Source organism: Phyllobates terribilis, unplaced genomic scaffold (assembly GCF_046119375.1).
Source record: "Phyllobates terribilis strain yellow unplaced genomic scaffold, ASM4611937v1 Scaffold_13__5_contigs__length_258822181, whole genome shotgun sequence".
NCBI classification, from domain to species: domain Eukaryota; kingdom Metazoa; phylum Chordata; class Amphibia; order Anura; family Dendrobatidae; genus Phyllobates; species Phyllobates terribilis.
Window position 1 is genome coordinate 28,240,128 of NW_027362773.1, and position 16,899 is coordinate 28,257,026.

Sequence of the window (16,899 nt, forward strand, 5' to 3'; positions counted from 1 at the left end):
TAGAACTCTGTGTGGCATTGAACTGGTCTATAATCTGAGCTGCTGGTAACTAGGATAAACTTATCCTCAGAAGCAGAGGTGACTCTTGGTCTTCCTTTCCTGGGGCGGTCCTCATGTGAGACAGTTTCTTTGTAGCGCTTGATGGTTTTTGCAACTGAACTTGGGGACACTTTCAAAGTTTGCCCAATTTTTCGGACTGACTGACCTTCATTTCTTAAAGTAATGATGGCCACTCGTTTTTCTTTACTTAGCTGCTTTTTACTTGCCATAATATAAATTCTAACAGTCTATTCAGTAGGACTATCAGCTGTGTATCTACCTGACTTCTGCACAACACAACTGATGGTCCCAACCTCATTTATAAGGCAAGAAATCCCACTTATTAAACCTGACAGGGCACACCTGTGAAGTGAAAACCATTTCCGGTGACTACCTCTTGAAGCTCATCAAGAGAATGCCAAGAGTGTGCAAAGCAGTCATCAAAGCAAAAGGTGGCTACTTTGAAGAACCTAGAATATAAGACATATTTTCAGTTGTTTCACACTTTTTTGTTAAGTATATAATTCCACATGTGTTAATTCATAGTTTTGATGCCTTCAGTGTGAATGTACAATTTTCATAGTCATGAAAATACAGAAAAATCTTTAAATGAGGTGTGTCCAAACTTTTGGTTTGTACTGTATGTCCGAAGTCATCAAGACTGGCTTCTTGCCTGCAGGTCTTGATGAAAGGTGCAATGGAATAAGATGCACTAAATACATTAACCCCTTTACGACTTTGGACGTATGAGTACGTCGAAGGTCGTATCCCTGCACTCAATGCGGGCTCCAGCACTGAGCTCGCATGTTTGTGGCCACATGACAGCTGATCTGATCAGCTGTCATGTGCCCCTAACAGTCGTGGGTGGAAATGCGATCCACCCGCGGCTGTTAACCTGTTAAATGCCGCTGTCAATCTCCGACAGCGGCATTTGACATGGCCGCGCCGTAAGCGCATCACTAATCCTGCACATGACCATGGGTCGCTGATGGGTTGGCATGACAACAAAAGGTCTGCAGGAGGCCCCTGCGGTGGTCATTGCCTGGATGCTAGGAGCGTCGCCCAGCATTTTTGCTACACACAGGCAATATGATGATCGCAGCTTCTAGTCTCCCATGGAGACTATTGAAGCAAGTGAAAAGTAGAAAAAAAAAAAAAAGTTTTCAAAAAGTTCAAATCAACCCCCTTTCGCCCCATTCAAAATAATAAAAAAAATAAATAAAAAATACACATATTTGGTATCACTGTGTTCAGAATGCCCGATCTATCAATATATAAAAAGAATTAATCTGATCGGTAAACGGCGTAACAAGAAAATAAATCAAACTGCCAGAATTCATTACATATTTTTGGTTGCCACAACATTGCAATAAAATGTAATAAAGGGCGATCAGAACATTGTATCTACCCCAAAATTGTATCAATAAAAACATCAGCTCGGTGCGCAAAAAATAAGCCCTCACCAGTCCCCAGATCCCGAAAAATAGAGACGCTATTTTTTTTCCACCGCTTAAATAAAAAAGAACCTATACATGTTTGGTATCTGCAAACTCGTAATGATCAGGAGAATCACAATGGCAGGTCAGTTTTAGCATTTAGGCTATGAGCCCACGATGCAGAAATGAAGCAGAAAATTTCTGCAGCATTTCTGCATCTCCCTGGCAGAAAAAACGCATGCAGATTGTGCATGCGTTTTTCCTGCAGAATACATGCGGATCCACATGCGGGTTCACATGCGTTTCCGCATGCAGATTGACAAGCACTTTCCAGGCGATAGCATCACTTGGAAAGTGCTTGACAACTAGGTCACACTGTATAAATCCATGCAAACAGCATGGATTTATATAGTATGACCGTAAAAATAAAAAAATAAAGCTATACTCACCCCCGAGGCCCCGGCGTGGCTGCAGCGCTGCTTCCTGGCTGGTTCCTGGCTGCCGGCATATCGCGAGACAGAGCGGTGAAGGGCCTGCGGTCACATGACTGTGACGTCACCGAAGGTCCTTCAGCGCTGCCGGCATGCCGAGAGAAGCCGCCGGACAGGTGAATATAACTTTATTTTTTATTTTATTCTTTTTTTTACAGGTACAATGGTACCCAGGTCTGGATGAGAGTCTCCTCTCCTCCAGACCTGGGTACCATCCGCACATAGAGACGCATATAATCCGCTTGTACAAATGTACAGACACGGATTCTATGCGTCTCAATGCAAGTCAATGGCGGGGCTTCCGCTGCGCTTCCGCAAAATTAATGAACATGCTGCGGATTTTTGTACGCAGCATAAACGCTGGGGAAAAATCCGCAGCATGTGCATTGACATTGCGGAATCCCCTTGGGGACCATGGGGTGCGGATTACCATGCGTTTCACAAGCGTTTCACAAAGAAATTCCGCAGCATAAACGCTTGAAAAACGCTACGTGGGCACACAGCCTTAGTCAACATTGTAAAAAAAACAAAACATTGTGGAATTACACTTTTTTTTTTACAATTTCACTGCACTTTGAATCTTTTTTCCCCGTTTTCCAGTACAGTGTATGGTAAAACCAATGGTGTTCAAAAGTACAACTCGTCCCGCAAAAAACAAGCCCTCACACGGCCATATTGACCGAAAAATAAAAAAGTTATGGCTCTGGGAAGACCAAGATCAAAAATCGAAAATGCAAAAAACTGAAAAATCCAAGGTGGTGCCCCTTAAGGAGCAGATCTTTCAGCCTTTGGAACATAGATTTTGATGAATCTCCATGACCATTTTCATTAAGCTTTGCCCAATTATCAAAAGGTTAGCACAACTGGAATAAAAAAAAAAAGAAAAAAGTTGCAAAATATATGTGCAACTATAAGTTATGGAGCAATTTTGTAACATTTTGAAAAGTTTTACACCAGAAAACTCACATAAAGTGCCTGATGAATTGGGTCCATAAGATGATCGGGTACAACCAAAATTGTCAGGCTCAGCTGACGTATCAAATAGGGGCCTTTACTGAGGACTGAAGACGATCAATAAAAGCTGCTGCCCCCTAACCAGTCCCTTATACACGGTGGGTCCTGTATTGTAGGATCAGATGTAGTTTCTGACGTTAGTGGAACGTTAATGAATTAATAATGGCTTTACAGCGTATCGTCTGCCGAATCCTCACTGCTGCGGTCATGATCACACCTCACGATTTTGTAGATCTAGGGCACATATAAAACCTTCCTTCTGCCAGAGTCAATTTCACTACTATTAACAGTTAATGATCTCTACGTTCTACGTGCCTCACCTACCCTTAGCACAGCGAGGCCTCTGGGACCACACTGATCACAAGAATGGGGACCCCCATACAGCCTAACCAGGGTCCACAGTCAGGAGAAGGACAGGGGTCATTGTTCCAGCAACTGCAGGGGGCTCCAGGGGTAGAAGCCGTACTGATCTCACATTTATCACCAATCCACAGGATTTCTGGTGGGAGAGGCCCCACTTAATGAAATCTACAGATCACTAACATTTGATAGAGTCACAATTTCACAAATTGCATCTGAAAAAGTTTTGAAAGGGGAAAAATTGAACTTTTTTTTCTCCTATAATCCCCATATAGGACCTGAACCTGTGACTGCCTGTTCTTTATACTGTAATCCCGCAGTATTTAGTAGAGATCATGCACTCCTATGAAGCCCAGACTGCAGCTAGACTTCACAGAAGAACCAACGTGGCAGTAACGGTGTAGGGGGGAGACTTCAGCAGGCCTCCAGCTGCTATGACAACCCATCAATACCCTTTGATTGCCATGGCAACCAAATGGTAACCCATGGCATATAAGGGGCCAGCAGCAGCAATCAGCACTAGCGCTGGTCACTGCGGATAGATGCAGATTCTGGCTGTGTGACACAGTCGGCATCTGTCCTGTGTGGGGAGGGGTTCATCTCCTGAGCCCGCTCCACACACTGTGGACACTGAGTGTCCCTTGTGTTTATTTCTCGCGTTTTATGTTTAAGTATCCATTTCCGGACTACATTCATTGGATTCGGGGGATTATGGCGGACCTGCATATTTTTTTGTTTTTTTTTCAATAATTTAGTGAACGAGGGGTGGTGTGGGGGAGTCTTTATTCAAATAAAGTGTTTTCTTTCTTTTATTACCAGGTTAGTAATGGACCTTCCCAGCCTGATAATATAAGCCCCCAGCTGTCTGCTTTACCTTGGCTGGTTATCAAAAATAGGCCCCAATTCATCATTTGCGTGTTTTTTTAATCACTTTCTTTTTTTGTCGTGTGGTATTAGTTGCTTTTTGGCATCAAATTCACAAAAATGGCGCACGCGATTCATGAATTTGGTGCAAATTCAAAAATGGGCTTTCTTCCTATCTTGATCTGTTTTTGTAACAGTTGGCACCAAAAGATGCAAAAGCTGTGCCAAAATTATGACGTACTCACAAATACACATTGTGCCAGTTTGCTAGTGACCTTACAGGCACGGACACACTGCTATGCTTTCATGCCCCCTTTGGGAGGATTAGAATTGTTAGATCAGCGCAAATACAAATCAAAATTAAATGGCTGTGCAACCACCGAGACATAACAACCTATATATAACAACAATGAATGACAGCAAAATCAACAACCTTATTGTGCAAAATCAAACAGATACAGAAAACACAAAATCCAACAGGTGGCACGACTAAAATGGGGCACAAATATATCAGTTTCATAAAGGGTAGTCAATAGTAATTATAGAATAAGTAATATATCAAGTTTATAGTAAAAACTACCCATGGAGATAAATAGAGTGATCATTAGGCAGGTAAGGGACAAACCTAGTGGAACTAGACAAGCAATATTGGTAAGAGGTGCTGGTTACTCAATGTCTCATAGAAGAACACCTATCTACAGACTATCGTCTATTAAAGATTAATAAAGTGACAGTGCAAGAGATAGATCCAAATCAATAGTAAGTAGATAATGCAAGGTGGTCATGTACAAAAGTGCAAATGTGCATAATATATATATAGAGCTCGTATGAACCAGGAGCAAGTACCCAGAGTCGGAAAGGTATACCAAATATAATAGAAGAGAAGAACCAAAAGAGGTCATCAGATAAAAAGTACTTACCGACAAAATGTTAGTGCCCTGCACACTTTTCCCGACTCGCCACTGCTGGTTTTTATCCCTCGTAAAAGCCTGCAGTGGCGAAACGCGCGTCCTGGTTCATACGAGCTCTATATATATATTATGCACATTTGCACTTTTGTACATGACCACCTTGCATTATCTACTTACTATTGATTTGGATCTATCTCTTGCACTGTCACTTTATTAATCTTTAATAGACGATAGTCTGTAGATAGGTGTTCTTCTATGAGACATTGAGTAACCAGCACCTCTTACCAATATTGCTTGTCTAGTTCCACTAGGTTTGTCCCTTACCTGCATAATAATAATAATCACTCTATTTATCTCCATGGGTAGTTTTTACTATAAACTTGATATATTACTTATTCTATAATTACTATTGACTACCCTTTATGAAACTATGATATATTTGTGCCCCATTTTAGTTGTGCCACCTGTTGGATTTTGTGTTTTCTGTATCTGTTTGTTGACTTTACACAATGAAGTTGTTGATTTTGTTATCATTCGTTGTTGTGCAATCCATATATTGGTTGTTAGGATTATAACGGTGTTAAGCTTATTTGCCCTTCTTTCTCTACATACCTGATACTGGGTGTCACTATGCACTGCTTTAATTATATTCTTACCTAAACTATACCATTATAGTAGAGATTTGTTCTCACAGGTAACTGTATTGTGTTATATGTGGGGTGATATGACTAGATCCATATAGGTCCTCATCATTCCAGATAACATTACATTTGGGCAATAGTTTCTTTGTTGGTCAGGATGCAGCGGCGTCCCTCATACGAAGCACTCTGTAATTGTACTTGTTTTTTATTGGTTTTTACTGTTGACTCTAATAAAAATTAATCTATTTTTAACTATGGTTCTCTTCTTTACTTGGACTCATCTCTAGTCCGGGTATGTTAATTATAACAGAATATTAGCAAGAACTTCCAAACCAGACTACTCTGCTAAGATCATGCTGAAAATGCTGAAATCATTAGTATTAATACTGTGACACTATGTAACCCACCCAATATGTCTTCAGTACTCACCGAGATACAGGCGGGTGACCTCAATACCAAGATAAAGAAAAAGCATTACCACCTCCAGCACCAGATTGGATGTAGGATATGGTAAAATCAAACCTGTAGTCAACAAGAAAAGCCGTCAATCATGTGTCGGAAAACAGGGCGTCTAAGAGGGTGTCATATGTCATACCTCATAGCTAGTTCTGGCTGGGGGATGAATCTTTTTCATGGAGTTGCACCTAATTACTGATAGTAAAGCGTCTGCGCTGTCCACTACCCCAGGGACGGGCAGCGGGGTAACAAGTCAGATCATGGTATTTCTTCCCTCCTAATTTCTCCATCACCTGTGATATTATTGAGAATGGGAAGGACTTGCAGCAACTCAGCCACGAAGTGGAGACCCCGTAATATTACAAAGCGGGGGAGCCAAATGCTGAGGAGCAGAGGGCAAAAAGGTCACCAACGCTCTGCTGACTTCATAACTGCAGAGTCCAGACCTCATCTTCTATTAACATCAGTACAAAAATTGCACGCCACCATCTCCGTGGCTGAGCAGCAGCAGGCAGCCTTACATCACCAAGCACAATGCCAAGCGATGGATGGAGTGGTGTAAAGCCACCAACACTGGCCTCTGGAGCGGGGGAGACGTGTCCTGTGCAGTGATGAATAACACTTCTATTTCTGGCGTCTAATAGATGAATGCCAGGAGATTGTTACCCGCCTGACTGCATTGTGCTGGTTGTAAAACTTGGAGCAGGAGGGATAATGCTATGGGACTGTTTTTCAGGGCATGGTCTCTTAGTTCCAGTAAAGGGAAATCTTAATGCTTCAGCATACAAGACATTTTGGACAATTATGGGAACGGTTTGGAGAAGGCCCTTTCTGTTCCCCCTGACTGTGTCCCAGTGCATAAAGAAAAGTCCATAAAGTCATGGTTGGAGGAGTTTGGTGTGAAAAAACCTCGACGGGCCGCACAGAGCCCTGACCTCAACTCACTGAATTACATGACCTATAATGGAGATTGTGAGCCCGGCCTCTCCTGTAATATCAGGGTCTGACCTCACAAATGCTCTTCTGGGTGAAGGGGCAAAAAAATCCACAGTCACTCCAAAATCGTGTAGTAAGCCTTCCCAGGAGAGAGGATGCTGTTCTATCTGCAAAGGGGCCAACTCCATATTAATGTCTATGGATGTAGGATGGGAGGTCAGAAAAGCTCTGGCAGTAATGTACAGGGGGCCAGTACTTGTCCATACATTGTGCATCACCCATTAAGCTGTGGCATCTACAATTAGTAACCACAGGACCGGGCAGCCATAGCCGCTCACTCACCATACACTCAGTAACAGAGCGATCCCGGCACTCACCTTTATATATAAATATCAGAGCTTCGATGAGGAAATAGGAGGCGCAGTACCAGCCATTGAGGAAGAAGAGGACCTCTAGTGGGGTGGAGGACTGCTGAGCGGTCAAGGAAACTGCATAATCCTACAGTAATCTGCGACCATATTACCACCAGTCACCCTGAAGCCTGCCGCCATGTATCCAGGTCAGGCTGCACGTGGTGACACCACCTAGTGATTATCGCGCGGGGGGAGCGATAGCCCACAGCGCGGGGGGAGCGATAGCCCACAGCGCGGGGGGAGCGATAGCCCACAGCGCGGGGGGAGCGATAGCCCACAGCGCGGGGGGAGCGATAGCCCACAGCGCGGGGGGAGCGATAGCCCACAGCGCGGGGGGAGCGATAGCCCACAGCGCGGGGGGAGCGATAGCCCACAGCGCGGGGGGAGCGATAGCCCACAGCGCGGGGGGAGCGATAGCCCACAGCGCGGGGGGAGCGATAGCCCACAGCGCGGGGGGAGCGATAGCCCACAGCGCGGGGGGAGCGATAGCCCACAGCGCGGGGGGAGCGATAGCCCACAGCGCGGGGGGAGCGATAGCCCACAGCGCGGGGGGAGCGATAGCCCACAGCGCGGGGGGAGCGATAGCCCACAGCGCGGGGGGAGCGATAGCCCACAGCGCGGGGGGAGCGATAGCCCACAGCGCGGGGGGAGCGATAGCCCACAGCGCGGGGGGAGCGATAGCCCACAGCGCGGGGGGAGCGATAGCCCACAGCGCGGGGGGAGCGATAGCCCACAGCGCGGGGGGAGCGATAGCCCACAGCGCGGGGGGAGCGATAGCCCACAGCGCGGGGGGAGCGATAGCCCACAGCGCGGGGGGAGCGATAGCCCACAGCGCGGGGGGAGCGATAGCCCACAGCGCGGGGGGAGCGATAGCCCACAGCGCGGGGGGAGCGATAGCCCACAGCGCGGGGGGAGCGATAGCCCACAGCGCGGGGGGAGCGATAGCCCACAGCGCGGGGGGAGCGATAGCCCACAGCGCGGGGGGAGCGATAGCCCACAGCGCGGGGGGAGCGATAGCCCACAGCGCGGGGGGAGCGATAGCCCACAGCGCGGGGGGAGCGATAGCCCACAGCGCGGGGGGAGCGATAGCCCACAGCGCGGGGGGAGCGATAGCCCACAGCGCGGGGGGAGCGATAGCCCACAGCGCGGGGGGAGCGATAGCCCACAGCGCGGGGGGAGCGATAGCCCACAGCGCGGGGGGAGCGATAGCCCACAGCGCGGGGGGAGCGATAGCCCACAGCGCGGGGGGAGCGATAGCCCACAGCGCGGGGGGAGCGATAGCCCACAGCGCGGGGGGAGCGATAGCCCACAGCGCGGGGGGAGCGATAGCCCACAGCGCGGGGGGAGCGATAGCCCACAGCGCGGGGGGAGCGATAGCCCACAGCGCGGGGGGAGCGATAGCCCACAGCGCGGGGGGAGCGATAGCCCACAGCGCGGGGGGAGCGATAGCCCACAGCGCGGGGGGAGCGATAGCCCACAGCGCGGGGGGAGCGATAGCCCACAGCGCGGGGGGAGCGATAGCCCACAGCGCGGGGGGAGCGATAGCCCACAGCGCGGGGGGAGCGATAGCCCACAGCGCGGGGGGAGCGATAGCCCACAGCGCGGGGGGAGCGATAGCCCACAGCGCGGGGGGAGCGATAGCCCACAGCGCGGGGGGAGCGATAGCCCACAGCGCGGGGGGAGCGATAGCCCACAGCGCGGGGGGAGCGATAGCCCACAGCGCGGGGGGAGCGATAGCCCACAGCGCGGGGGGAGCGATAGCCCACAGCGCGGGGGGAGCGATAGCCCACAGCGCGGGGGGAGCGATAGCCCACAGCGCGGGGGGAGCGATAGCCCACAGCGCGGGGGGAGCGATAGCCCACAGCGCGGGGGGAGCGATAGCCCACAGCGCGGGGGGAGCGATAGCCCACAGCGCGGGGGGAGCGATAGCCCACAGCGCGGGGGGAGCGATAGCCCACAGCGCGGGGGGAGCGATAGCCCACAGCGCGGGGGGAGCGATAGCCCACAGCGCGGGGGGAGCGATAGCCCACAGCGCGGGGGGAGCGATAGCCCACAGCGCGGGGGGAGCGATAGCCCACAGCGCGGGGGGAGCGATAGCCCACAGCGCGGGGGGAGCGATAGCCCACAGCGCGGGGGGAGCGATAGCCCACAGCGCGGGGGGAGCGATAGCCCACAGCGCGGGGGGAGCGATAGCCCACAGCGCGGGGGGAGCGATAGCCCACAGCGCGGGGGGAGCGATAGCCCACAGCGCGGGGGGAGCGATAGCCCACAGCGCGGGGGGAGCGATAGCCCACAGCGCGGGGGGAGCGATAGCCCACAGCGCGGGGGGAGCGATAGCCCACAGCGCGGGGGGAGCGATAGCCCACAGCGCGGGGGGAGCGATAGCCCACAGCGCGGGGGGAGCGATAGCCCACAGCGCGGGGGGAGCGATAGCCCACAGCGCGGGGGGAGCGATAGCCCACAGCGCGGGGGGAGCGATAGCCCACAGCGCGGGGGGAGCGATAGCCCACAGCGCGGGGGGAGCGATAGCCCACAGCGCGGGGGGAGCGATAGCCCACAGCGCGGGGGGAGCGATAGCCCACAGCGCGGGGGGAGCGATAGCCCACAGCGCGGGGGGAGCGATAGCCCACAGCGCGGGGGGAGCGATAGCCCACAGCGCGGGGGGAGCGATAGCCCACAGCGCGGGGGGAGCGATAGCCCACAGCGCGGGGGGAGCGATAGCCCACAGCGCGGGGGGAGCGATAGCCCACAGCGCGGGGGGAGCGATAGCCCACAGCGCGGGGGGAGCGATAGCCCACAGCGCGGGGGGAGCGATAGCCCACAGCGCGGGGGGAGCGATAGCCCACAGCACAGGGAGGGAGGGAGGGAGGGAGGGAGCCCACAGCACAGGGAGGGAGGGAGGGAGGGAGGGAGCCCACAGCCCAGGGAGGGAGGGAGGGAGCCCACAGCCCAGGGAGGGAGGGAGGGAGCCCACAGCACAGGGAGGAAGGGAGGGAGGGAGGGAGGGAGGGAGCCCACAGCACAGGGAGGGAGCCCACAGCACAGGAAGGGAGCCCACAGCACAGGAAGGGAGGGAGGGAGCCCACAGCACAGGGAGGGAGGGAGGGAGGGAGCCCACAGCACAGGGAGGGAGGGAGGGAGGGAGCCCACAGCACAGGAAGGGAGCCCACAGCACAGGAAGGGAGGGAGGGAGCCCACAGCACAGGGAGGGAGGGAGGGAGCCCACAGCACAGGGAGGGAGGGAGGGAGGGAGCCCACAGCACAGGGAGGGAGGGAGGGAGGGAGCCCACAGCACAGGGAGGGAGGGAGGGAGCCCACAGCACAGGGAGGGAGGGAGGGAGCCCACAGCACAGGGAGGGAGGGAGGGAGCCCACAGCACAGGGAGGGAGGGAGGGAGGGAGCCCACAGCACAGGGAGGGAGCCCACAGCACAGGGAGGGAGGGAGCCCACAGCACAGGGAGGGAGGGAGCCCACAGCACAGGGAGGGAGGGAGGGAGCCCACAGCACAGGGAGGGAGGGAGGGAGCCCACAGCACAGGGAGGGAGGGAGGGAGCCCACAGCACAGGGAGGGAGGGAGGGAGGGAGGGAGGGAGCCCACAGCACAGGGAGGGAGGGAGGGAGGGAGGGAGCCCACAGCACAGGGAGGGAGGGAGCCCACAGCACAGGGACGGAGGGAGGGAGGGAGCCCACAGCACAGGGAGGGAGGGAGGGAGGGAGCCCACAGCACAGGGAGGGAGGGAGGGAGGGAGCCCACAGCACAGGGAGGGAGGGAGGGAGGGAGGGAGCCCACAGCACAGGGAGGGAGGGAGGGAGGGAGGGAGGGAGGGAGGGAGGGAGGGAGCCCACAGCACAGGGAGGGAGGGAGGGAGGGAGGGAGCCCACAGCACAGGGAGGGAGGGAGCCCACAGCACAGGGAGGGAGGGAGGGAGCCCACAGCACAGGGAGGGAGGGAGGGAGCCCACAGCACAGGGAGGGAGGGAGGGAGCCCACAGCACAGGGAGGGAGGGAGGGAGCCCACAGCACAGGGAGGGAGGGAGGGAGGGAGGGAGCCCACAGCACAGGGAGGGAGGGAGGGAGGGAGGGAGGGAGCCCACAGCACAGGGAGGGAGGGAGGGAGGGAGGGAGCCCACAGCACAGGGAGGAGCACAGGGAGGGAGGGAGGGAGGGAGGGAGCCCACAGCACAGGGAGGGAGGGAGGGAGGGAGCCCACAGCACAGGGAGGGAGGGAGGGAGCCCACAGCACAGGGAGGGAGGGAGGGAGGGAGCCCACAGCACAGGGAGGGAGGGAGGGAGGGAGCCCACAGCACAGGGAGGGAGGGAGGGAGGGAGCCCACAGCACAGGGAGGGAGGGAGCCCACAGCACAGGGAGGGAGGGAGGGAGGGAGGGAGCCCACAGCACAGGGAGGGGAGCCCACAGCACAGGGAGGGAGGGAGGGAGGGAGGGAGCCCACAGCACAGGGAGGGGAGGGAGGGAGGGAGCCCACAGCACAGGGAGGAGGGAGGGAGGGAGGGAGGGAGCCCACAGCACAGGGAGGGAGGGAGCCCACAGCACAGGGAGGGAGGGAGGGAGGGAGCCCACAGCACAGGGAGGGAGGGAGGGAGGGAGCCCCACAGCACAGGGAGGGAGGGAGGGAGGGAGCCCACAGCACAGGAGGGAGGGAGCCCACAGCACAGGGAGGGAGGGAGGGAGGGAGCCCACAGCACAGGGAGGGAGGGAGGGAGCCCACAGCACAGGGAGGGAGGGAGGGAGCCCACAGCACAGGGAGGGAGGGAGGGAGCCCACAGCACAGGGAGGGAGGGAGGGAGCCCACAGCACAGGGAGGGAGGGAGGGAGGGAGCCCACAGCACAGGGAGGGAGGGAGGGGAGGGAGGGAGGGAGCCCAAAGCACAGGGAGGGAGGGAGGGAGCCCAAAGCACAGGGAGGGGAGGGAGGGGAGGGAGCCCCACAGCACAGGGAGGGAGGGAGGGAGCCCACAGCACAGGGAGGGAGGGAGGGAGGAGCCCACAGGCACAGGGAGGGAGGGAGGGAGGGAGCCCACAGCACAGGGAGGGAGGGAGGGAGCCCACAGCACAGGGAGGGAGGGAGGGGAGCCCACAGCACAGGGAGGGAGGGAGCCCACAGCACAGGAGGAGGGAGGGAGAGAGCCCACAGCACAGGAGGGAGGGAGACCCACAGCACAGGGAGGGAGGGGAGGGAGCCCACAGCACAGGGAGGGAGGGAGGGAGCCCACAGCACAGGGAGGGAGGGAGGGAGCCCACAGCACAGGAGGGGGAGGGAGCCACAGCACAGGGAGGGAGGGAGGGAGCCCACAGCACAGGGAGGGAGGGAGGGAGGCCCACAGCACAGGGAGGGAGGGAGGGAGGGAGGGAGCCACAGCACAGGGAGGGAGGGAGGGAGCCACAGCACAGGGAGGGAGGGAGGGAGGGAGGGAGCCCACAGCAACGGGGAAGGAGGGGGGGAGGGAGGGAGCCCACAGCACAGGGAGGGAGGGGAGGGAGGAGGGAGGGAGGGAGGGAGCCCACAGCACAGGGAGGGAGGGAGGGGAGGGAGCCCACAGCACAGGGAGGGAGGAGGGAGGGAGCCCACAGCACAGGGAGGAGGGAGGGAGCCCACAGCACAGGGAGGAGGGGGAGGGAGCCCGCACAGGGAGGGAGGGAGGGAGCCCACAGCACAGGGAGGGGAGGGAGGGAGGGAGGGAGGGAGGGAGCCCACAGCACAGGGAGGAGGGAGCCCACAGCACAGGGAGGGGGAGGGAGCCAACAGCACGGGAGGGAGGGAGCCAAACAGCAGGGAGGGAGGAGGGAGGATCCCACAGCACAGGGAGGGGAGCCCACAGCACCACAGGGAGGGAGGGAGCCCACAGCACAGGGAGGGAGGGAGGGAGCCAACAGCACAGGGAGGGAGGGAGGGAGCCAACAGCACAGGGAGGGAGGGAGGGAGCCCACAGCACAGGGAGGGAGCCCACAGCACAGGAAGGGAGCCCACAGCACAGGAAGGGAGGGAGGGAGCCCACAGCACAGGGAGGGAGGGAGGGAGGGAGCCCACAGCACAGGGAGGGAGGGAGGGAGGGAGCCCACAGGGAGGGAGGGAGGGAGCCCACAGGACAGGAAGGGAGCCCACAGCACAGGAAGGGAGGGAGGGAGCCCACAGCACAGGGAGGGAGGGAGGGAGCCCACAGCACAGGGAGGGAGGGAGGAAGGGAGCCCACAGCACAGGGAGGGAGGGAGCCCACAGCACAGGGAGGGAGGGAGCCCACAGCACAGGGAGGGAGGGAGGGAGCCCACAGCACAGGGAGGGAGGGAGGGAGCCCACAGCACAGGGAGGGAGGGAGCCCACAGCACAGGGAGGGAGGGAGGGAGCCCACAGCACAGGGAGGGAGGGAGGGAGGGAGCCCACAGCACAGGGAGGGAGGGAGGGAGGGAGGGAGCCCACAGCACAGGGAGGGGAGGGAGCCCACAGCACAGGGAGGGAGGGAGCCCACAGCACAGGGAGGGAGGGAGCCCACAGCACAGGGAGGGAGGGAGCCCACAGCACAGGGAGGGAGGGAGCCCACAGCACAGGGAGGGAGGGAGCCCACAGCATAGGGAGGGAGGGAGGGAGCCCACAGCACAGGGAGGGAGGGAGGGAGGGAGGGAGCCCACAGCACAGGGAGGGAGGGGAGGGAGGGAGGGAGCCCACAGCACAGGGAGGGAGGGAGGGAGGGAGCCCACAGCACAGGGAGGGAGGGAGGGAGGGAGCCCACAGCACAGGGAGGGAGGGAGGGAGGGAGGGAGCCCACAGCACAGGGAGGGAGGGAGGGAGGGAGCCCACAGCACAGGGAGGGAGCCCACAGCACAGGGAGGGAGGGAGGGAGGGAGGGAGCCCACAGCACAGGGAGGGAGGGAGGGAGGGAGGGAGCCCACAGCACAGGGAGGGAGGGAGGGAGGGAGCCCACAGCACAGGGAGGGAGGGAGGGAGCCCACAGCACAGGGAGGGAGGGAGGGAGGGAGGGAGCCCACAGCACAGGGAGGGAGGGAGGGAGGGAGCCCACAGCACAGGGAGGGAGGGAGGGAGCCCACAGCACAGGGAGGGAGGGAGGGAGCCCACAGCACAGGGAGGGAGGGAGGGAGGGAGGGAGCCCACAGCACAGGGAGGGAGGGAGGGAGGGAGCCCACAGCACAGGGAGGGAGCCCACAGCACAGGAAGGGAGCCCACAGCACAGGGAAGGGAGGGAGGGAGGGAGCCCACAGCACAGGGAGGGAGGGAGGGAGCCCACAGCACAGGGAGGGAGGGAGGGAGGGAGCCCACAGCACAGGGAGGGAGGGAGGGAGGGAGCCCACAGCACAGGGAGGGAGGGAGGGAGGGAGCCCACAGCACAGGGAGGGAGGGAGGGAGCCCACAGCACAGGGAGGGAGGGAGCCCACAGCACAGGAAGGGAGGGAGCCCACAGCACAGGGAGAGGAGGGAGCCCACAGCACAGGGAGGGAGGGAGCCCACAGCACAGGAGGAGGGAGGGAGCCCACAGCACAGGGAGGGAGGGAGCCCACAGCACAGGGAGGGAGGGAGCCCACAGCACAGGGAGGGAGGGAGGGAGCCCACAGCACAGGGAGGGAGGGAGGGAGGGAGGGAGCCCACAGCACAGGGAGGGAGGGAGGGAGGGAGCCCACAGCAAAGGGAGGGAGGGAGGGAGCCCACAGCACAGGGAGGGAGGGAGGGAGCCCACAGCACAGGGAGGGAGGGAGGGAGCCCACAGCACAGGGAGGGAGGGAGGGAGGGAGGGAGCCCACAGCACAGGGAGGGAGGGAGGGAGGGAGCCCACAGCACAGGGAGGGAGGGAGGGAGGGAGCCCACAGCACAGGGAGGGAGGGAGGGAGGGAGCCCACAGCACAGGGAGGGAGGGAGGGAGGGAGCCCACAGCACAGGGAGGGAGGGAGCCCACAGCACAGGGAGGGAGGGAGGGAGGGAGCCCACAGCACAGGGAGGGAGGGAGCCCACAGCACAGGGAGGGAGGGAGGGAGGGAGCCCACAGCACAGGGAGGGAGGGAGCCCACAGCACAGGGAGGGAGGGAGGGAGCCCACAGCACAGGGAGGGAGGGAGGGAGGGAGGGAGCCCACAGCACAGGGAGGGAGCCCACAGCACAGGGAGGGAGGGAGGGAGGGAGGGAGGGAGGGAGCCCACAGCACAGGGAGGGAGGGAGGGAGCCCACAGCACAGGGAGGGAGGGAGGGAGGGAGGGAGGGAGCCCACAGCACAGGGAGGGAGGGAGGGGAGCCCACAGCACAGGGAGGGAGGGAGGGAGGGAGCCCACAGCACAGGGAGGGAGGGAGGGAGGGAGCCCACAGCACAGGGAGGGAGGGAGGGAGGGAGCCCACAGCACAGGGAGGGAGGGAGGGAGCCCACAGCACAGGGAGGGAGGGAGGGAGCCCACAGCACAGGGAGGGAGGGAGGGAGCCCACAGCACAGGGAGGGAGGGAGGGAGGGAGCCCACAGCACAGGGAGGGAGGGAGGGAGGGAGCCCACAGCACAGGGAGGGAGGGAGGGAGGGAGCCCACAGCACAGGGAGGGAGGGAGGGAGCCCACAGCACAGGGAGGGAGGGAGGGAGCCCACAGCACAGGGGAGGAGGGAGGGAGGGAGCCCACAGCACAGGGAGGGAGGAGGAGGGAGGGAGGGAGCCCACAGCACAGGGAGGGAGGGAGGGAGGGAGCCCACAGCACAGGGAGGGAGGGAGGGAGGGAGCCCACAGCACAGGGAGGGAGGGAGGGAGGGAGCCCACAGCACAGGGAGGGAGGGAGGGAGGGAGCCCACAGCACAGGGAGGGAGGGAGGGAGCCCACAGCACAGGGAGGGAGGGAGGGAGCCCACAGCACAGGGAGGGAGGGAGGGAGGGAGCCCACAGCACAGGGAGGGAGGGAGGGAGGGAGCCCACAGCACAGGGAGGGAGGGAGGGAGGGAGCCCACAGCACAGGGAGGGAGGGAGCCCACAGCACAGGGAGGGAGGGAGGGAGGGAGCCCACAGCACAGGGAGGGAGGGAGGGAGCCCACAGCACAGGGAGGGAGGGAGGGAGCCCACAGCACAGGGAGGGAGGGAGGGAGCCCACAGCACAGGGAGGGAGGGAGGGAGGGAGGCCCACAGCACAGGGAGGGAGGGAGGGAGCCCACAGCACAGGGAGGGAGGGAGGAGGGAGGGAGCCCACAGCACAGGGAGGGAGCCCACAGCACAGGGAGGGAGGGAGGGAGGGAGCCCACAGCACAGGGAGGGAGGGAGGGAGGGAGGGAGGGAGGGAGGGAGGGAGCCCACAGCACAGGGAGGGAGGGAGCCCACAGCACAGGGAGGGAGGGAGGGAGGGAGGGAGCCCAC

General features: G+C 58.7%; 1 protein-coding gene across 1 annotated transcript in view; it reads right to left on the minus strand.

Annotated features, from left to right (window-relative positions):
- TMEM216 (transmembrane protein 216) overlaps positions 1-16,899 on the minus strand; it is a 52,827-nt gene that overhangs the window by 6,098 nt on the left and 29,830 nt on the right. Inside the window, exons 3-4 of the mRNA XM_073659425.1 lie at positions 7,526-7,616; positions 6,186-6,278 (exon numbers count right to left, since the gene is read on the minus strand). Of these exons, the coding sequence (XP_073515526.1) occupies positions 6,186-6,278; positions 7,526-7,616 (184 nt within the window). The remainder of the gene's footprint in view (positions 1-6,185; positions 6,279-7,525; positions 7,617-16,899) is intronic.